The 22114-nt window shown below is 49.3% G+C and overlaps 2 protein-coding genes across 6 annotated transcripts in view; one reads left to right on the forward strand and one right to left on the reverse strand.

Moving 5' to 3' along the window:
- The window catches only part of C2CD3 (C2 domain containing 3 centriole elongation regulator), an 80828-nt gene extending 72114 nt beyond the window's left edge, over nucleotides 1-8714 (reverse strand). For all 5 annotated transcript variants that reach the window (XM_030464814.1, XM_030464801.1, XM_030464808.1 and 2 more), the window contains exons 1-4: nucleotides 8582-8714; nucleotides 8251-8502; nucleotides 5652-5809; nucleotides 721-812 (exon numbers count right to left, since the gene is read on the reverse strand). In XM_030464814.1, coding sequence (XP_030320674.1) covers nucleotides 721-812; nucleotides 5652-5809; nucleotides 8251-8502; nucleotides 8582-8651 — 572 coding nt within the window. In that variant the 5' untranslated portion in view covers nucleotides 8652-8714. The remainder of the gene's footprint in view (nucleotides 1-720; nucleotides 813-5651; nucleotides 5810-8250; nucleotides 8503-8581) is intronic.
- A 1197-nt stretch (nucleotides 8715-9911) lies between these two features.
- PPME1 (protein phosphatase methylesterase 1) overlaps nucleotides 9912-22114 on the forward strand; it is a gene marked incomplete at its 3' end in the record, with an annotated part of 36787 nt that continues 24584 nt past the window's right edge. The window contains exon 1 of the mRNA XM_030462578.1: nucleotides 9912-10063. Coding sequence (XP_030318438.1) covers nucleotides 9966-10063 — 98 coding nt within the window. The remainder of the gene's footprint in view (nucleotides 10064-22114) is intronic.

Below are 22114 nucleotides of genomic sequence, written 5' to 3' on the forward strand. Positions count from 1 at the left end.
CCAGCCAGTTCCTAACCCAGCACAGAGTGCTCCTGGCTGATCCATGGGCTGACAGCTTTTTCAGGAGAATCCTGGGGGAGACGGTGTCAAAGGCCTTGCTGAAGTCCAGGCAGACCACATCCACAGCCTTCCCCTCATCCCCAGGCAGTCCCCTGATGATAAAAGGAGCTCAGGTTGGTCAGACAGGACCTGCCCTTCCTCACCCCGTGCTGGCTGGGTCTGATCCCTTGCCCATCCTGCAGGTGCTGTGTGATTGCACTGAGGATGATCTGTTCCATGACCCTGCCAGGCACTGAGGTCAGGCTGACGGGTCTGGAGTTTCCCGGGTTCTCCTTCCAGCCCTTTTTGTGGATTGAAAACCTCTGTGGATTTAAATCCACAAAAATGTGTGGATTTAAACCTCTTCAAATTCAGCTATACTCCCCCCAAAAATGTGTGGGGTTATTTTAATGACTGACTCAAGGTGGAAACAAAAGATTTGTGGCCCCTTTTGGGTCAATTAGTGCTAAGTTAATTAAAGATGAATATCCTATCAAATGAGAAACTACCCCTGAAAGCTCTGAATGTTCTGGATTTCATCTAAAATCCATGTGCAGGAAAACCAAGGAGTCCAAAACTCCCCAGGTGCATAACCATGGGTTAAAGATGGGTGTGAGCTGCAAAATAAATCAGAATTTTATCATGGGGGGGTATTAAAAACAAAACAAAACAAAAAGACACCTGGCTCTGCTGTGGTCAGTGGGCTCCTGGTCAGCTGGGACAGAGCTGCTGCTGTCACCCAGCTCTGGGAGAGGCTCCAGAACCAAGGAAACCTGAAAGGCAGAATGTAAAAACAGAATTTTTTATTATTGTGTCAGGAATGATTTGCAATTAATATCCAATTTCAAATTAAAATATTAATAATATTAAATTTCAAATCTAATTAATACCAAATTTCAAAATAAAATATTAATAATATTAAATTTCAAATCTAATGAATATCAAATTTCAAATTAAAATATCAATAATATTAAATTTCAAATCAAATTAATATCAAATTTCAAATTAAAATATCAATAATATTAAATTTCAAATCTAATTAATATCCAATTTCAAATACATTATTAATAATATTAAATTTCAAATCAAATTAACATCAAATTTCAAATTAAAATATCAATAATCTTACATTTCAAACCTAATTATTATCAAATTTCACATTAAAATATTAATAACATTAAAATCCAAATCTAATATCAAATTTCAAATTAAAGTATTAATATTAAATTTCAAATCAAATTAATACCAAATTTCAAATTAATATTAATATTAAATTTCAAATGTAATTAATATCCAGTTTAAAATATTAAAATAGTAATAATATTAAATTTCAAATCAAATTAATATCAAATTTCAAATTAAAATATTAATAATAATAAATTTCAAATCTAATTAATATCCAATTTTAAATTTAAATATTAATAATATTAAATTTCAAATCTAATCAATATCAAATTTCAAATTAAAATATTAATAATAACTTTCAAATCAAATTAATATCAAATTTCAAATTAAAATATTAACAATATTAAATTTCAAATCTAATATCAAATTACAAATTAAAATATTGATACTATTAAATCACAAATTTAATTAAATATAATTTTTCAAATTAAAATATTAATATTAAATTTCAAATCTAACTAATATCAAATTTCATATTAAAATCTTAATATTAAATTTCAAATCTAATTAATATCCAATTTCAAATTAAAATATCAATAACATTAAATTTCAAATCGAATAAATATCATATTTCAAATTAAAATATTAATCAAATTTCAAATCAAATTAATATCAAATTTCAATCAATATCAATTTAATATCAATTTTAAACCTTAAAACTCACTCTCAGTGCAGAGAGTACAAGTTTTTTTATTGTCCTGGCTCAGCTGTCCTAGCTGAAATCTCACCTGAGCTGTAGCACACAACCCCCAGCACACCCCAAACCTCTCCAGAAGATGAAAGGGTGAATCAGTGCTGGACAGATTTGTTCAGAACCCCAGAAACAAGAGCTCAGGAGTTCCTAATTCTCAATATCAGGAAACAAAAGAGCTCCAGGAGAGGAGACACCACCAGCCCTGAGAGAGCAACCCCCTCCCAACTCCTCATTTCTCACTTCTATGCCAAGTCCTATACAAGTTAATCCTCAAAATACCAATTTTTTTTTCCCTGGCCTCCAAGCCATCCCATTAAAGATGCCATTAAAGCTTGGCCTTAAAATAATTCTTATTAAAATGAATATTTGATGATTTGCTTTCAGGAGCTGACTACAGCAACTGTATTACAGCAGAGGGGCCTTGAGGTCCCTTCCCACCTGAGGGAAGTTGGGGGTTGGAACTGGAGGAGCTTTTGGGTCCCTTCCACTGAAAAATAAAGAAAATAACAGCAGGGGATGAGGCTGCTTAAGTTCAACAAGGTTAAAAAAATAAATAAAAGGTGAAGCTTCATCTCTTCACTTGAAACAGAAACCTTCTGTGGTTGGCAGGTTTTGCTTGGTTCTCTCAGCTCTCCACAGAGCTGATTAAATATTAGTAAATAATATTTTAAAGCTGAAATCTCACCTGAGCTGTAGCACACAACCACCAGCACACCCCAAACCTCTGCAGAAGATGAAAGGGTGAATCAGGCTGGACAGATTTGTTCAGAACCCCAAAAACAAGAGCTCAGGAGTTCCTAATTCTCAATATCAGGAAACAAAAGAGCTCCAGGAGAGGAGACACCACCAGCCCTGAGAGAGCAACCCGCTCCCAACTCCTCATTTCTCACTTTATGCCTATTCCTGTACAGCTTAATCCTCAAAATACCAATTTTTTTTTCCTGGTCTCCAAGCCATCCCATTAAAGATGCCATTAAAGCTTGGCCTGAAAATAATTCTTATTAAAATGAATATTTGATGATTTGCTCTCAGGAGCTGACTACAGCAACTGTATTACAGCAGAGGGGCCTTGAGGTCCCTTCCCACCTGAGGGAAGTTGGGGGTTGGAACTGGAGGAGCTTTTGGGTCCCTTCCACTGAAAACTAAAGAAAATACCAGCAGGGGATGAGGCTGCTTAAGTTCAACAAGGTTAAAAAAATAAAAATAAAAAAGGTGAAGCTTCATCTCTTCACCTGGAACAGAAAACTTCTGTGGTTGGCAGGTATTGCTTGGTTAACTCAGCTCTGCACAGAGCTGATTAAATATTAGTAAATAATATTTTAAAGCTGAAATCTCACCTGAGCTGTAGCACACAACCCCCAGCACACCCCAAGCCTCTCCAGAAGATGAAAAGGTGAATCAGTGCTGGAAAGATTTGTTCAGAACCCCAAAAACAAGAGCTCAGGAGTTCCTAATTCTCAATATCAGGAAACAAAAGAGCTCCAGGAGAGGAGACACCACCAGCCCTGAGAGAACAACTTCCTCCCAACTCCTGATTTCTCACTTCTGTGCCTATTCCTGTACAGCTTAATCCTCAAAATGCCAATTTTTTTTTTCCTGGCCTCCAAGCCATCCCATTAAACACCTACATGAAGCTTGGCCTTAAAATAATTCTTATTAAAATTAATATTTGATGATTTGCTCTCAGGAGCTGACTACAGCAACTGTATTACAGCCACTCAAATAAAATGTAAGTACTAAGGTGTGAAATAAAACCTTTTGGACTCCTTTACAAGCAGAGAAATGGTCCAGCCAGAAATCCCTGAAGAGTTGATTTTCCAGCAGAGCAGTTTTGTCATTATTTCTTTTACTTCCCTGATTTCACACATCCAGACAAAAAGAGATTTCCTGCAGGAACTGCAGGATCTTTTCCTCCTCCAAACCCCCCCATGCCATGCAGGAATCCTCCAGCACACACCTGGACCACAGCAGGAACAAACCCTGACCCCAACCCAGCTCTCAGATCTTGGCTCTTGAACAAGAATCAATCTTGAGGACCACAAAGTCCCCCCTGAAAAAAAACCTCTTTTTCTCCAGATTTAATGCCCCTGCTCCTACCACCCTGCTCTCAGGTTGTTCTGGTTTGGGGCAGGATAAAGGGAATTTTCTGCCTGGGACTTTTGCTTTCAGCTGAGTCTCTTGTAAGCAGCTGCACTGCTGAAATGAACAGCAAGTTTCTCAGGCAGTGGCTGCTGCTGGGACTGATCCCACTCCATGGTTATAGTTCCAGCTGGAGCCTGGGGTGCAGAACCAGGGACACTGCTCAGCTCTGAGGAACCAGAACTGTCCTGGTGCTCCAAGGACTTCTGAAATTCCTTCAGGAAAAGCAACAGCCTGGAAAGGGAGTTTATAAAGGGAGAAGAGGAGCAGCTTCCATTGCAGGGGAGTTGGGGTGGGCATTGCAGAGGAAACAGTGAGTCCAACCTTAGGGCTGGCACCTTCAGGAAGGATTTCAGCTCCATAATAGGATCCTAGCAGGAGAACTGATCCCTTTCTCCTCAGATCACCCAATGCTGGGGATCTGATGAGGTTCTCACACCCCCTTGTTAAACTGAGACCCCATTTCACCCCATTCTGGCTTTAATATTTGAAGGCTACTCTAAAGCATCTTTGGGGTAAGGTGGTTCTTGGGGGCACAGCAAGGAGGATTCCTTCATCCCTTCAGGGATGGATTCACCTCCAGGGCTGCTTGGCATCCAAATCCTTGGGTTTTTTCCTTGTGTCCTGGTTTGGGGCAGGATAAAGGGAATTTTCTGCCTTGGGCTTTTGCTTTCAGCTGAGTCTCTTGTAAGCAGCTGCACTGCTGAAATGAACAGCAAGTTTCTCAGGCAGTGGCTGCTGCTGGGACTGATCCCACTCCATGGTTAGAGTTCCAGCTGGAGCCTGGGGTGCAGAACCAGGGACACTGCTCAGCTCTGAGGAACATTTTGCCCTCCAAAAGGAGAAAAGGAGTCAAGAGGTCCCACCTGGAACCCTCCTTTGGGGAGGAAGGGACAAGAGAGATGCCAGAATTGAGCAAACAGAGGATTCCATCCCATCCACCTCATCCTCAGGAGAAATTGGAGGGATCCCCAGGCTCAAACCCCTTCCTGCTTCCCCTTCTTCCCCTCTCCCTCTTTGCTTGGGCATCCTGGGAGGATCCCATCCCTTCCTCTGCCTCTGCTCCTGATCCATCCCAGCCTGAATCTGTGTGTTCCTGCCTCCAGCTCCCAACTGCTGCTGACTCCAGGATTCCAGCCTGGATTTTCCCAGGGCTGCCCTGCAGCCTGGGTGGTGATGTGAGAGTTATTGGGGGCAAGGGGGGAGGAACCTGGGATCCATTTTCCTGTCTGTTTGTAGAGATTGAGTCATTTTTCCTATTTCTCATTCCTGTTTCCTTCAAGCTGTGTAGTTCAGTTCCCAACCCATCAGTCTCTCTCCCTTATTCCCTCTCCTTTCTTTATCAGGGATGGGAGGGGAATTAATAGAGAGCAGCTGTTAATTGGTTTAATTGCCAGGCAGTGTTAAACCCTGACATTTATCAAGCTCAACTCCCAACGCCACAAAAATGTTTTATTTTCTAAACCAGACAGACTCAGAATCATCATTATTTATTATTCCCTGCTCCCAGACCAGGTCTGCAACTTGTTCCTGACCAAACCAAGAAATGTCACAGCAAAGGAATTAATAAAAACCCCAAAGGTATGAAGCCTACCTGCAGCTCTCCCAGCTTATCAGATGTTGGTGAAATGATGGTGAAGAATCCTTTGATGGGATGGCTGGGAGAGAGCTGGGAGAGTCCAGGGATTTCCACTTTGCCAATTGGGAGATGGTCAAGTTTGTTCAGGACCTCCAGGACAAGCACCCCCATATCTGCAAAAATGAGCAAGAGCTTCACTGGAGTTTGATGGTAACAAGCTCAGAATGGGAATTTCTGTTAAAATGAGAGAGATGTTAAAGGAAGCTGTGGCTGCCCCATCCCTGGCAGTGTCTCAGCCCAGGTTGGATGGGGCTTGGAGCAACCTGGGCTGTGGGAGGGGTCCCTGCACATCCAGGGGTTGGAATTAAATGATCCTGAAGGTCCCTCCCAACCCAAACCACTCTGGGATTCTAATTTACCCAAACAGAAACCCTGTTTTACCATCATCAAAACAAAACAACCACCCTGCAACAACCCAGGAAGGTAAAATCTGGCCAATCACATCCCAATCTCTGGAGATTTCAGAGGTTTCTGCTTCAGTCACAGCGTTTGCCAAGCACTGATGAACAAACTCTGCAGAGGCAGGAAAATCAGTGAGCAGCAGAGGAAGAGAAGATGCTTTGGAGATGGCCCAGAAGGATTTGGGTTAGGAAAGGGCTCAGGGTGAGGAAAGCCTTGGGCATCAGTGCTGCCTGGGGGCTGCTTTGTGTCCAGAGCTGCTGCTACCTGCAGAGGTTTCCTCCTTCTGTAAAGCTGGCATCTTCCTGCCAGTGCTCCACAGGGAATAATAAGAACACCTACACCAAGGCAGGTTAAAGAAACAACAAAGCTGCTTTTTTCCAGGAATTCCAGGAACACATTTCCAAAAGCTGAAAGGCAGCTGTTATTCCCCAGAAGCAGTGAAACTCTTCTCTTTAATATAAAACCAATTTCTGCCATGGTTTTTTGGCAGGTGCATCAAAGCCCTGACACCAATTCCATGGTAGAATTTGTTAATTTCAATTAAAATAATTGCAGTTAATTTCTTTGACTCTAGGACTAATGTCAGGTTGTACCCAGCACCTATGGGAATGCAGCTCCCCTAAATGATGGGGTGAATACAGACCTGTTCTGCAAACATCACCTAAACCAGGACTCCCAAAGGTGTCCAGCTGACAGAAAAATCTGATTTTTTCTGCTTCTACCAAAAGGTGCAGCTGTGCCCTCTCCTTGTATAATATCTTTAATATAAAGCTGTGGGAGGGGTCCCTGCCCACGCAGGGGTTGGGACTGGAGGAGCTGGAAGGTCCCTTCCCACCCAAACCAGTCTGATTCTACAAGTAGCAATAAAAGAAATTTTACAGAGAGGCTTTAGGCAGCTGGTTTGTATTCATTCCTTGAAGGTCTTGCACTAAATTAAGCAGCTTAATAACATCACAGCTCACCTGAGAGTTTTTTTACTCTTCATGCCCTCAGAACACTGAGATGCCCATTTAATATGATACATTTAAACACTAAAAATCACCTCATCTTGTCACTAGGGGGAAATGATATCTTGTCACTTAGCGCCTCAGGAAGGAGCTTGAGGTGCTGGAGCAGGTCCAAAGGAGGCAAGTGGGCTGGTGAAGGGATCCAGCAGAGATGCTGTGAGGAGAGGCTGAGGGAGCTGGGGGTGTTGAGGCTGGAGAAGAGGAGGCTCAGGGGAGAGCTCATCACTCTCTGCAACTCCCTGAAAGGAGGTTGGAGCCAGGGGGGAGTTGGTCTCTTTTCCCAGGCAACTCTCAGCAAGACAAGAGGCCATGGTCTCAAGTTGTGCCAGGGAAGGTTTAGGTTGGAGATTGGAAAGAATTTCTTTCTGGAGAGGGTGATCAGGCATTGGAATGGGCTGCCCAGGGAAGGGGTGGATTCTCCGTGTCTGGAGCTATTTCCAAAGAGCCTGGATGTGGCACTGAGTGCCATGGGCTGGGAACCACGGGGGGAGTGGATCAAGGGTTGGACTTGATGAACTCTGAGGTCCCTTCCAACCCAGCCAATTCTATGAATTCTTTGCTTCAGCATCCAAAATGTTGGAATTCCCTCCTCCCCTCTCTTTAATCCTTCATCCTTTACCCTTTTATTCTTTATCCTTTCATCCTTTATCCTTTCTCCTCTCATCCCTTCAACAGAACCACCAAACCCCTCCTGCTTCTCCCAGCAGATGAATTGGGCCAAATCCTGCCCCGTGCCTCCCCAGACAAAACCTTCAGGAAGAGCTTTGGGTGGCACCAGAACCAGGGAATTTCCTGCTTGGTGGCACCAGAACCCCTGCAGCTGCAGCAGATGGAGGGGGAGGTGACACTGCCCGTGTCCCCAAGAAGGAACCAGGGATGATCCCAGAGCTCCTTTCCAACCCAAATGATTCCGGGATTAGCTAAAACTTCAACAATTCCCACTAAACCTGAGGAGCAGAGAGAATGCTGCCTGCAATTCCAGGCTGAGACCTGGTTTCTGAATCAAGAAAAAGCACCTAAAAAAGTGAAAACAGGACTGGGAAGAGGGGGTTGGGGTGGATGGGGTGAGCTGGGGGGCTGTAGGTGGATAAAGAACCCCTGGGTTCTTGGGGCTCTCCCCAGGTTTGGGGCTCAAGCAGCTCTACCTCTCAGGTAGGCAGCGAACTGCCGGGGCCCGCAGCGGACCGGGAACCGGGCTGTGGTTGTTCCCTCCGCTTGTCCGGCTCGGGAAGAAGGCTGGAAAAGGATCCCATCGGAAGTTTCACCCCACCACCTCAGCCGGACGAGGGCGGTGGGAGCTTTGGGTCCCGTCCATAGGATCCGGGAGACGGTGCAGCAGAGGAAGCAGCGGACCGGCCCTTCCACCAGCGGCGGCAAAGCGGGGGCATCGCCGGGACCTGCGGGGACGAAGGGGATCAGCGGACACCAACGGCAACACCGCCGCTCCCCGTCCCACCCTGATCCCTTCCTTCCCACCTCCCCTCCGCACGGAGACTCCCGCCGGGAACAGCGGCTTCGGCTTCGGCTTCGGCCTCCTCTGCCGCATCCCTCCCCGCCTCAGGCCCCGCCGCCGCCACGGCAACCGCCGCCTCAGCGGCTGCGGCGAGGCGGGAACCGCCACTTCCGGGACTACAACTCCCGTCGTGCACCGCGGCGCCCATAGAGTCTAGAGGGGCGTGGACTACGTTACCCAGAGAGCCGCGGGGCTCCCCGGCTTTTCCCGGAGCAATACGCAGCACCAGAGCGGCACTTCCGGGACTACAACTCCCGTCGTGCACCGCGGCGCCCATAGAGTCTAAAGGGGCGCGGACTACATTACCCAGAGAGCCGCGGGCGCTTCCGGAGCGGAGCAGCGGGACTCAGCCCGGTGAGGCGTCAAAGTGGTTCTTCAGGGACTACAACTCCCGTCGTGTACCGCGCCCTCCATAGAGTCTGCAGGAGGCGCGGACTACATTTCCCAGAAAGCACGGGGCTCCACGGCTTATTCCGGGGAGGCTCTTCCGGCCCGGAGTAGCGGTACTCAGCCCAGCGAGGCCTTAATGTAGCGCTTCCGGGACTACAACTCCCGTCGTGCACCGCGGCGCCCATAGAGCCTGAAGGGGTGTGGACTACATTACCCAGAAAGCCGCGGGGCGGGACAGCTTGTTCCGGAGCGGGACACAGCCCGGTGAGGTGGGAAGCGGCATTTCCGGGACTACAACTCCCGTCCTGCACCACGGCGGCCTTAGAGCCTGAAGAGCCGCGGACTACATTACCCAGAGAGCCGGGGGCGCTTCCGGAGCGGGAGCAACGGGGCTCAACCCGGCGAGGCCTTAAAGTGGCGCTTCCGGGACTACAACTCCCGTTGTCCACCGCGCCCTCCATAGAGCCTGAAGAGGGCGGACTACATTCCCCAGAAAGCTGCGCGGCTTCACGCCTTTTTCTGGAGCGGGACGCAGCCCGGTGAGGCGTTAAAGCGGCGCTTCCGGGACTACAACTCCCTTGATGCACCGCGGCCTGCACAGAGCCTGCAGAAGGCGTGGACTACATTTCCCAGAAAGCCCCGCGGCTCACCGGCTTTTCCCGGAGCAATACGCAGCACTAGATCGGCACTTCCGGGACTACAACTCCCATCGTGCACCGCGCCCTCCATAGAGCCTACAGGAGGCGCGGACTACATTTCCCATAAAGCCGCGGGGCGCGCCGGCTTCTTCCGGGGAGGCGCTTCCGGCGCTGTGTGTGAGGGGGTTGGCAGCGGGTGAGGCGCTCGGTGAGGCCGCGGTCTCTGTGTGTGTGTGGGGTGGGTGTGTGTGAGGGGGGTGGGTGGGTGTCTGTGTGGATTTCCTGCGTGTCCGTGGGCTTCGGAGTTCCACTCGCCGCCATGTCGGCTCTGGAGAAGCAGCTGCACTTGGGCCGCCTCCCGCCGCGGCCTCCATTGCCCGGAGGGGGCGGACAGTCCGGTTCCAAGATGCGCATGGGGTGAGTGAGGGAAGGGCGGGGGGGCTGAGGGGCTTGGGGAGGGGGAAGAGGCTGGGGAGGTGGATGACTCGTTGCTGTGAGTTTGGGGGTCTCGCTGGCATTTTGGGGGGGAGGGGAATGTCTCCTTAGGGGAAGAACGCTGGAGTGGGGGGGTGCTCGGTATTGAGGGGTTCTGGAGGGGGGATGCTCATTGCTGAGGGGTCTGGAAAGGGGGTGCTCGTTATTGAGGGGTCTGCAGGGGGGGGTGCTGATTATTGGAGGTTGTGGAAGGGGGGGTGCTCGTTATTGCGAGGTTTGGAGGGGGGGTGCTTGTTACTGAAGTGTCTGGAGGGGGTTGCTCATTATTGAGAGATTTGGAGGGGGGGTTGTTCATTATTGAGGGGTTCTGGAGGGGGTCACTCGTTATTGAGAGGTCTGGAGGGGGGGATGCTCATTCTTGGGGGTTGTGGAAGGAGGGGGTGCTCATTGTTGAGGGGTTCTGGAGGTGGGGCCCTCCTTATTGAGGGGTTTGAAGGGGGGGTGCTGATTATTGGAGGTTGTGGAAGGAGGGGTGCTCATTATTGAGGGGTTCTGGAGGGGGTTGCTCGTTACTGAGAGATTTGGAGGGGGGGTGCTCGTTATTGGGGGGTCTGCAGGGGGGGTGCTGATTATTGGAGGTTGTGGAAGGAGGGGGTGCTCGTTATTGGGGGGTTTGGAGGGGATTGTTCGTTATTGAGAGACTTGGAGGGGGGGTGTTCATTATTGAGGGGTTTTGGAGGGGGGGTGTTTGTTATTGAGGGGTCTGCAGGGGGATGTTCATTATTGGAGTTATGGTAGGGGGGGTGCTCGTTATTGGGGGGTTCTGGAGGTGGGGTGCTCCTTATTGAGGGGTTTGAAGGTGGGGTGCTCATTATTGGGCGTTGTGGAAGGAGGGGTGCTCATTGAGAGGTTTGGAGGGGGGGTGCTCACTATTAAGGGGTTCTGGAGGTGGGGTGCTTGTTATTGGGGGTTTAAAGGGGGGTGCTTGTTACTGGGGGTTGTGGAATGAGGGGATGCTCATTATTGAGGGGTTCTGGAGGTGGGGTGCTTGTTATTGAGGGGTTTGAAGGGGGGTGCTGATTACTTGAGGTTGTGGAATGAGGGGGTGCTCATTACTGAGGGGTCTGCAGGGGGGGTGCTCGTTATTGAGAGATTTGGAGGGAGATTTGGGTATTTGTTATTGAGGGTTTTGAAGGTGGGGGTGCTGATTATTGGGCGTTGTGGAAGGAGGGGGTGCTCACTATTAAGGGGTTCTGGAGGTTGGGTGCTCGTTATTGGGGGTTTGGAGGGGGGGTGCTCATTGCTGAGGGGTCTGGAGAGGGGGTGCTCATTATTGAGGGGCTCTGGAGGGGTTGCTCGTTACTGGGGGTTGTGGAAGGAGGGGGTGCTCGTTGTTGAGGGGTTCTGGAGGGGATTGTTCGTTATTGAGAGACTTGGAGGGGGGTGTTCATTATTGAGGGGTTTTGGAGGGGGTGTGTTTGTTATTGAGGGGTCTGCAGGGGGATGCTGATTATTGGAGGTTGTGGAAGGAGGGGGTGCTCGTTATTGGGGGGTTCTGGAGGTGGGGTGCTCCTTGTTGAGGGGTTTGAAGGGGGGGTGCTGATTATTGGAGGTTGTGGAATTAGGGGATGCTCATTATTGAGGGGTCTGCAGGGGGGGTGCTCGTTATGGAGAGATCTGGAGGGTGGGTGTTGGTTATTGAGGGGTTTGAAGGTGGGGTGCTCATTATTGGGCGTTGTGGAAGGAGGGGGTGCTCATTGAGGGGTTTGGAGGGGGGGTGCTCACTATTAAGGGGTTCTGGAGGTGGGGTGCTCGTTATTGGGGGTCTAAAGGGGGTGCTTGTTACTGGGGGTTGTGGATGGAGGAGGTGCTCGTTATAGAGGGGTTCTGGGCGGGGTTGTTCGTTATTGAGGGGTCTGGAGGGGATTCTCATTATTGAGGGGTTCTGGAGGGTGGGTGCTTGTTATTGAGGGGTCTTCAGGGCGAGTTGCTCATTATTGAGGGGTTCTGGAGGGGGTTGCTCGTTATTGAGGGGTCTTCGGGGGGGGGGGGTGCTGATTATTGGAGGCTGTGGAAGGAGGGGGTTGCTCACTATTGGGGAGTTCTGGAGGGGGGCTGCTCGTTATTGAGAGATCTGCAGGGGGGAGTGCTCATTATTGGAGGATGTGGAAGGAGGGGGTGCTCATTATTGAGAGGTTTGGAGGGGGGGTGCTCACTATTAAGGGGTTCTGGAGGTGGGGTACTCGTTATTGAGGGGTTTGGAGAGGGGTTTCTCATTATTGAGGGGTCTGGAGGGGGGGTGCTTGTTATTGGGGGTTGTGGAAGGAGGGGGTGCTCATTATTGAGAGGTTCTGGGGGGGGTGCTGATTATTGGGGGTTGTGGAATGAGGGGATGCTCATTATTGAGGGGTTCTGGACAGGATTGCTTGTTATTGAGGGGTTCTGGAGGGGGGATGCTGATTATTGGGGGGTCTGAAGGGGGGGTGCTGATTATTGAGGAGTTCTGGAGGGGGTTGCTCATTACTGAGAGATTTGGAGGGGGGGATGTTTGTTATTGAGGGGTTCTGGAGGGGGTTGTTTGTTATTGAGGGGTTTTGGAGGGGGGGTGCTCATTATTGAGGGGTTCTGGAGGTGGGGTGCTTGTTATTGAGGGGTCTGAAAGGGGGTGCTGATTACTGGAGGTTGTGGAATGATGGGGTTGCTCATTATTGAGGGGTTCTGGACAGGATTGCTCATTATTGAGGGGTTTGAAGGGGGGTGCTGATTATTGGAGGTTGTGGAAGGAGGGGTGCTCATTATTGGGGGGTTTGGAGGAGGGGTGTTTGTTATTGAGGGGTTTTGCAGGGAGGGTGCTTGTTATTGAGGGGTCCCCAGGGGGGTTCTCATTATAAGGGTTCATGTTCAGGGGGTTCTGTTTGCTGGGAGCAGAAGGGAGGGGGGGAGCCCAGCCCTGTACAGGCAGCTTGGGGGGCTCTGTCCTGGGGGTGCCCTTTGGAGAGGGGCTCTGGGGGGTGTCAGAAGGTGGGTGGGGGGAACTCCAAGGGTGGCATTCTTATCCCTGGGGGGGTTGGCAGGGAAAGGGGGAGCCCTGATCCCTCAGGAAGGAGGCAGGAAAAGGTTTTAATGCCTGGAAAACACCCACGGTGGTGGTTGATTGCTCTTCGGGAGGATTTTCTGAGTCCTTTTTGTCTCAAGGGAGGGGCTGATGCCTGGGGAGTTATTTAGAGGGCCCCTCAAAGGCTGTGGAAGGAATGGTGGGAGACAGAGCTCTGCTGAAATGTTCTTTCTCCTTGGAAGCTGCTCAGGGCCTGAGCTCTGCCAGGTGGCTGAAATCCCAGCTTCAGGTGATGGAGAATCTGGGATAGTCTGGTACAAGTGTGAAGTGTTTCATGCAGGAGTCAGAAGGTGTTTTGGGAAGGGTGAGAGGAGATTGAGCAGGGATTAGAGACTTAAAAAAGGAGAAAGTGGAGAGGATGAAGCACAGAATCCTAGAATTGTCTGGGTTGGAAGGGAGCTCAGAGATCCTCAAGTCCAACCCTTGATCCACTCCCCCCGTGGTTCCCAGCCCATGGCACTCAGTGCCACATCCAGGCTCTTTGGAAATAGCTCCAGACACGGAGAATCCACCCCTTCCCTGGGCAGCCCATTCCAATGCCTGATCACCCTCTCCAGAAAGAAATTCTTTCCAATCTCCAACCTAAACCTCCCCTGGCACAACTTGAGACCATGGCCTCTTGTCTTGCTGAGAGTTGCCTGGGAAAAGAGACCAACCCCCCCCTGGCTCCAACCTCCTTTCAGGGAGTTGCAGAGAGTGATGAGCTCTCCCCTGAGCCTCCTCTTCTCCAGCCTCAACACCCCCAGCTCCCTCAGCCTCTCCTCACAGCATCTCTGCTGGATCCCTTCACCAGCCCACTTGCCTCCTTTGGACCTGCTCCAGCACCTCAAGCTCCTTCCTGAGGGGCTGAGGGGCCCAGAACTGGACACAGGACTCAAGCTGTGGCCTCCCCAGAGCTGAGCACAGGGGCAGAATCCCTTCCCTGGACCTGCTGGCCACGCTCTTCCTCAGCCAGCCCAGGATGCCATTGGCCTTCTTGGCCACCTGGCCACACTGCTGCCTCCTCTTCAGCTTCCTGCCAATCCCAGCTCCCTTTCTGCCACTCTGTGCCCAGCCTGGAGCTCCCCCATGGGGTTCTTGTCTTGAACCTCATCCCATTGGGATCAGCCCAACTCTCCAGTCTCTCCAGGTCCCTCTGCAGAGCCCTCCTGCCTTCCAGCTGATCCACACTCCCCCCCAGCTTGGGGTTGTCTGTGAGTTAGGGACTTAATGAAGTGCTTACAATCCCCCTGTGATATTTCTTCCTTCCCTTCACTCATCCCAGGTAAACAAACAAATTCCAGGGACGTTCCTGTGGGTTTGTGCTGAGTGGCTTTGGGGCATTTTTCCAGTTCAGGAACATTTGTGGTCATTAATTGCAATCCTCTGGTATGGCAGGAAATATATTTTCCCTGAGAGGAATGTGAGCCATTGGATGGCCCAGGACAGAGGTGGAGTCCCCATCCCTGGAGGGATTTAAAGGAGTTGGAGCTGCTCCTTAAGGAGTCAGGAGTGAGAGGATGGGGTTGGTCAGAGGTTGGACTGAGGAGCTTGGAGGTCTCTTCCAACCCAAATATTCTGTGTGTAGGTTCTGAGGGGCTGGTTCTGTGTGTAGGTTCTGTGGGATGGGTTCTGTCATTTGCCTAATTCTTCCTCTCCTGTTGATCTCCAGAAGATTTTTGTGTAATCCAGAGGATTTTTTTGTGGAATCTCCAGAGGATTTTGTGGATGTGCTGGAGTGGGTGTAGTTTTACAGAGATTGATATTTTATTTATCAGAAATTTTATCTTAAATAAATATTTAAAATATTTACATTTTAAATATGTATTTAAATACTTAAAATAAATATTTTAAATATTTAAAATATATATTTAATTTTATTAGGGGGGACGTTGACAGTTGTTAATCTTGAAGGTCTTTCCCAACCATGACAGTTCTGTGATTCTGTGAAATCATTATGAAGGAAAACTTCTTTTTCTCAATCCTATCTTTTTTTTTTTCTTTCTACTTACCAAACTTTCTGCAAGCCCTGCTCTGAAATCCAGGGAAGGCTCAGGAATCCCCCTGCCCTTCCCCAGGGAAGAGCTGGAAACCCCCTTGGGGTTGTGTGGCACTGTTGGAGTTTTGATTTTACTGCTCTGACATGGAGTGAAATAAATCCCTTTTCAGGTGATGCTGCTGGTGGGTGAGGGATCCCAGAATCCCAGGTGGGAAGGGACCTCAAGGCCCCTCTGCTCCAACCCTTTTAATTTTATTCTTGTTGCTCTGAGCTGTCCCAGCACCCCCTGGAGCTGAGACTTCAGAAGACTTCACCCCATTCCATGATTCCTGGGGTTACCCTGAAGATGAAGCAGACAGATTGCTCCTTCCCAGGCTGGGGTGGCCTGAGCCACTGCCCCAGTCTGTGTTTGGGAAGCTGCTCTGGACTGAAATGAATCCCAGACTGGGTTGGGTTGGAAGGGACCCAAAAGCTCCTCCAGTTCCAACCCCTGGATGTGCAGGGACCCCTCCCACAGCCCAGGTTGCTCCAAGCCCCATCCAACCTGGGCTGAGACACTGCCAGGGATGGGGCAGCCACAGCTTCCTTGGGCAGCCTGGCACAGGGGCTCAGCACCCTCACACCAAACAATTTCTCCCTCCCCAAGATCTCCTCTCCATCTCCCCTCTTGCAGCTGGAAACCCTTCCCCCTCATCCCATCCCTCCAGGCCCTTGTCCCAAGTCCCTCCCCAGCTTTCCTGGAGCCCCTTCAGGCACTGGAAGATGCTCCAACGGCTCCCCAGAACCTCCTTCTTCTCCAGACTGAACACCCCCAACTCTCTCAACCTGTTCCAGGCTCTCCCCACCTCAAGTTCAAGAATTTCTTCCCCATCTCCAACCAAAATCTCCCCTCTCCAACTTGTAACCCATTTCCTCTTGTCCTCTCCTTATACCCCTGTGTCAAAAGCCCTACCCCCTTCCTTGAGCAACTTGGTCCAGGGTCTCACCACCCTCACAGGAAAGAATTTCTTCCTTATATCTAATCTAAATTTCACTCTTACACTTTCAAACCCTTCCCCCTCATCCCATCCCTTGTCCCAAGTCCCTCCCCAGCTTTCCTGAAGCCCCTTCAGGCACTGGAAGCTGCTCCAAGGGCTCCCCAGAACCTTCTCCTTCTCCTCCTTCTCCTTCCCTCTTCTCTCTTCTCTCTCTTCTCTTCCTCCTCTCTCCTCCAGACTGAACACTCCCAACTCTCTCAACCTGTCCCAGGTTCTCCCCAGCCTCAAATTCCAGAATTTCTTCCCCATCTCCAACCTCAATCTCCCCTTTCTCTCCAACTTTTAACCCTGTTCCCTTCTCCTCTCCCTACCCCCCTGTGTCCAAAGCCCTCCCCCAGCTTTCCTGTAGGCAAATGGTTAAACTTTGCTCAGGTTCACAAAATTCCTAATTCCACCATCCAGAATTCCTAAGAAAAGTGAGATTAGGTTGATCAACTTTCTGCTTTGCTTGGGCAAAACCTGAATGGGGAAGAAAAACAACAAGAAAAAATCCCCAACAAGGGCACAAGCAAAAGACAAATATTTCTCTGTCTCCTTCCAACCCCATTCCTGACAGAGATCCAATTCAACTCCTGCAACAGATCTCATGGGAGAGGCTGGCAGATGCCAATACCAAGAAAGATCCATGGAGAAAACCTCATGGATTACAGGAGAAGCATTGAAATCAGCACCAAGACCTTCCCTGGGAACTTCCCACTCCACTTCTTCAGTTTCTCCAGATCACTTTGTTTCTACATCACTTTACAGAATCCCAGGTGGGAAGGGACCTCAAGGCCCCTCTGCTCCAACCCTTTTAATTTTATTCTTGTTGCTCTGAGCTGTCCCAGCACCCCCTGGAGCTGAGACTTCCAACTTCCCCAAGTGGGGGAATCCCCCCCTTCCCCTGGGAGACCATTCCAAGGTCTGACTGTCCTCAGGCTGAACACTTTTCCTCTTGTGTCCCATCAGAATCTCCCCAGGAGCACCTCGTGCCCATTGCCCCTTGGCTTCTCCATGGGACTCCATGGGAACAGGGAGTCTCCAGCTGCTTTGGAGCCCCCTGGAACATCCTCAGAAGGTCTCCCCTCAGCCTTCTCTTCTCCAGGCTGACCAGACCCAGTTTCCTCAGCCTCTCCTCCTCTGCCAGCTGCTCCACTCCTCTGAGCATCCTCCTGGCTCTTCTCTGGACCCTCTCCAGCCTGTCCCCATCCTTTTTGTCCCTTTTGGGCCACACAGCACCCCAGGGGTGCTCTGACAAGCAGCAAGCAGAGCAGGATGAGGACCTCTCTGGCTCTGCTGCTTCCAGCCTGGTTCCTGGGGTCACCCCATGAGGCACACTTAGAATTTTGTCACATTTTGCAGCAGGGGGCATTGATTTCTGCTGCCTTGCTGCCCCCAGCCCCTCCAGGGACACACACACAGCTGTTCCTGAACCCCAAAACCCTCCTTTACTGGCCTGACATTCCTGCTTCTATTTAAGTGCCCTCCAACAGACTTGTCCCCATGCAGGATGCAGCCAAAAAAAGCTGTTTTTCCAGGAAAAAAGTTGCCTCTCTTCTGGACAGGAGCCCTGTGTGAAAAATCCTCTTCCCTCCTGAGAGGAACTTGGGGGAGTTCATCCGTTTATTTCCAGGAGCAAATCTGCCCAAGGTTGGGTTTGCAAGGGATTCCTTTCAGTCCCTGGGGCAAAAATGGAAATAAAATCAAACTTTATGGTCAGAATTCTTTGGGGGAAATGAAATCCTGGAGTTAGCCAAGTTGCTGGGGAAGTAAAAGGGCTGAGAGTAAGTGGAGCAGCTCCTGGCAGCTGGAGCAGCTGCTGCTTCTCCTGCTTTTATTTTATGGCTTCCATTTTCCCTGAGTTTGCTTATGGGATGAGTTTGCTTATTCAGGGCTGAGGATGTTGGATGAGATTTGGAAATGAAGAAGAATTTGCTACCCTTTTCCAAGATGTGAATAAAAATTATGGGCAATCTCCTGAGATCTTCTAATTACCTCGGAAGGGCTTGATTGGATCAGATGTGAGGAATTTGATCAAGACAATTTCAACTAATTTCTCTCTTTCTGATATGGTTTTTCCCCTTGAAACCTCTTTAATAAAGAAAAAAAAATTATGTGCTCAGCATCTTCAAGGCAGAATTCCAAATCCTGCCCTTGTCAGGTTTTTAGGAATTTTAAATACAGGTTTTCAGCTCTGCAGATTCCTCCCTAGAAGTTATTTTGACTTCTTTGGTCAGGTTCAGCTATGATGCAAGAATGAAGTGTCTTAGAATCACAGAATCCTAGAATTGTCTGGGTTGGAAGGGACCTCAGAGATCCTCAAGTCCAACCCTTGATCCACTCCCCCCGTGGTTCCCAGCCCATGGCACTCAGTGCCACATCCAGGCTCTTTGGAAATAGCTCCAGACACGGAGAATCCACCCCTTCCCTGGGCAGCCCATTCCAATGCCTGATCACCCTCTCCAGAAAGAAATTCTTTCCAATCTCCAACCTAAACCTCCCCTGGCACAACTTGAGACCATGGCCTCTTGTCTTGCTGAGAGTTGCCTGGGAAAAGAGACCAACCCCCCCCTGGCTCCAACCTCCTTTCAGGGAGTTGCAGAGAGTGATTTCCCTTTCTCCCCAGGGAAAATCGTGGGAGACAGAATCCCAGAATTACCCAGCTTGGAAATGACCTCTGAGAGCATCAACTCCAACCTTTAATCCACAACCACCCCAGAGCACTCAGTGCCACGTTCAGCCCCTTCTTAAAAACCTCCAGGGATGGAGAATCCACCCCCTCCCTGGGCAGCCCATCCCAATGTCTGATCACCCTCCCTGTAAGGAATTTTTTCCTAATATCCAACCTAATTAAGCCCATGCCCTCTTGTAAGAAGAGACCAACACCCCCTGGCTCCAACCTCCTTTCAGGGAGTTGCAGAGAGTGATGAGGTCTCCCCTGAGCCTCCTCTTCTCCAGCCTCAACACCCCCAGCTCCCTCAGCCTCTCCTCACACCATCTCTGCTGGATCCCTTCCCCAGCCCACTTGCCTCCTTTGGACCTGCTCCAGCACCTCAAGCTCCTTCCTGAGGGGCTGAGGGGCCCAGAACTGGACACAGGACTCAAGCTGTGGCCTCCCCAGAGCTGAGCACAGGGGCAGAATCCCTTCCCTGGACCTGCTGGCCACGCTCTTCCTCAGCCAGCCCAGGATGCCATTGGCCTTCTTGGCCACCTGGGCACACTGCTGCCTCCTCTTCAGCTTCCTGGCAATCCAGGAAAGTCTTGAGGGATGCAGGAGATGTTCTGGGATTGTGGAGTAATTTAAAATCCAAATTCTTGGTCAGAAAAAACCAAACAGTTTTACAAATGATTCCCTGTGCTTGGTATAACCTTTTTTTTTCTTTTTTTAATCTTTTTTTTGGACAACACCTGAAATAAATCCCCTTTAAAAACTGAGGGATTTCTTGGGCCACCTCAGCTCCTGTTGCTTTGGTATCACATGCATTATCTGCACATTTTTCTTATATCATAAAAAGAACAAGCAGCACACAATAAAATTATCTAAGAGGGTGCCCAGAATTTATTTTCTGATCCCAGTTTTAGTTTCCTGCCTGGTTTTGACTTTTGAAGGATCATTCCAGAGAAGTTTTTGGTTCCTTTTCTGGTCTGGGCTGCAGGATGCTTTGAGCAGCAGTAATGAGGTTGAAATATCTGGTCAGCAAAATGCTGTTTTAGGCTGGGAAGGTGCAGGATCACAGCTGCTGGTTATAGGGCTGGCTTTCTAATTTGGAATCCTGTGTGGTGCTGAGGGGCTAAAAAAAAGCAGCTCTGGGAAAAATCCAAAGCAAAGAGAAGGAGTTTTGTTCTTCAGAGAAATTCTGCCCTAAAATCTGCCCAACTTTCTCCAGGGATTTGTGGAAAACTCCACATTTATTTCTTCTGCCTTTTTCAGGGTTCCGTATTAAATCAGAGGTTGTACATTTCCCCAGCATTGTCTGGAGACAAATATTTTGCTTGAAATTGCCATTTCTTTGAAGGTTTCAACAGTCCTTAACTCCCAGCTCCTTTTCACCTTCTGCTCTCCAGTTCCTCTGCTAATTCCCAGGAGTTCTGCTGGATGATGTTCCCAGATATTCCACAGATGACACAGACCCAGGAGCATTTTCTCTGCAGCTCTTAACTCTTCTTCAGCTGAATTTGAAGCATTTGATGCCACTGAATCAAACAGCCTGGCAAGAAGTGGAGTGGGAAGTTCCCAGGGAAGGTCTTGGTGCTGATTTCAATGCTTCTCCTGTAATCCATGAGGTTTTCTCCATGGATCTTTCTTGGTATTGGCATCTGCCAGCCTCTCCCATGAGATCTGTTGCAGGAGCTGAGTTGGATCTCTGTCAGGAATGGGGTTGGAAAGAGACAGAGAAACATTTGTCTTTTGCTTGTGCCCTTGTTGGGGATTTTTTGTTGTTGTTTTTCTTCCCCATTCAGGTTTTGCCCAAGCAAAGCAGAAAGTTGATCAACCTAATCTCACTTTTCTTAGGAATTCTGGATGGTGGAATTAGGAATTTTGTGAACCTGAGCACAGATCCTGTGAGGAGAGGCTGAGGGAGCTGGGGGTGTTGAGGCTGGAGAAGAGGAGGCTCAGGGGAGAGCTCATCACTCTCTGCAACTCCCTGAAAGGAGGTTGGAGCCAGGGGGGGGTTGGGCTCTTCTTAAAAGAGGGCATGGGCTTAATTAGGTTGGATATTAGAAAGAATTCCTTACAGGGAGGGTGATCAGACATTGGAATGGGCTGCCCAGGGAGGGGGTGGATTCTCCGTGTCTGGAGGTTTTTAAGAAGGGGCTGAACGTGGCGCTTGAGTGCTCTGGGGTGGTTGTGGATTAAAGGTTGGAGTTGATGCTCTCAGAGGTCATTTCCAAGCTGGGTAATTCTGGGATTCTGTCTCCTACCGTTTTCCCTGGGGAGAAAGGGAAATCACTCTCTGCAACTCCCTGAAAGGAGGTTGGAGCCAGGGGGGGGTTGGTCTCTTTTCCCAGGCAACTCTCAGCAAGACAAGAGGCCATGGTCTCAAGTTGTGCCAGGGGAGGTTTAGGTTGGAGATTGGAAAGAATTTCTTTCTGGAGAGGGTGATCAGGCATTGGAATGGGCTGCCCAGGGAAGGGGTGGATTCTCCGTGTCTGGAGCTATTTCCAAAGAGCCTGGATGTGGCACTGAGTGCCATGGGCTGGGAACCACGGGGGGAGTGGATCAAGGGTTGGACTTGATGATCTCTGAGCTCCCTTCCAACCCAGCCAATTCTATGATGCTACAGAGTGCTCAGGATGCAGACAGCCCCTGGAGATCCCCATCCTGCTTTCAAGTGCCAATTTGGAGGCAAATCATTCCCTCTTCCCTACTTAACCCTTCCCAGAGCACTTCCTGTGCTGCCAGCTCTCAGTGACCCATTCCAGAGCTGGATGAACCTTTGGGGTCTCTTTTTGTCATCCTAGAAGACAACCCCATTTTAAATCAGGTAGCTTGAAGCTTGTCTAATACATGCTTGATGTATTTTATTACAAATTCTTGCTTATAAAGTTCAGCATTAATTATTTTTTCAATGTTGACCTGCACTGGGAGTTGTATTTTGATGTTTTTTTCCTAGCAGGATGTCCCAGCAAATGTTGTCTCCCTTCCTTGGATGCTTGGACACCTGTGCAGGTGTGCTTGGTTCTTCCCAACACTGACATCTCTTCATCTTGATATTCTATTGCTCTGATCTTCTTGGGAAGATTTGAGTGGGGTATTTTTGCTTTAATCAGTGAAAGGTTCAGCTGAAGCAGTCAAAGAGATGAATATTTTCTGCATTTAGGGGACATCTTGTTTCTAATTGAAATTTGACAAGAATCCAGAAGTCTGGAAACCCACAGAAGGGAATTTGGAGCCTTCAGAGGGTGCTTGGTTTATGTTTCAT

The sequence above is a fragment of the Calypte anna genome, chromosome 1, assembly GCF_003957555.1.
Source record: "Calypte anna isolate BGI_N300 chromosome 1, bCalAnn1_v1.p, whole genome shotgun sequence".
In the NCBI taxonomy this organism is placed as follows: Eukaryota; Metazoa; Chordata; class Aves; order Apodiformes; family Trochilidae; genus Calypte; species Calypte anna.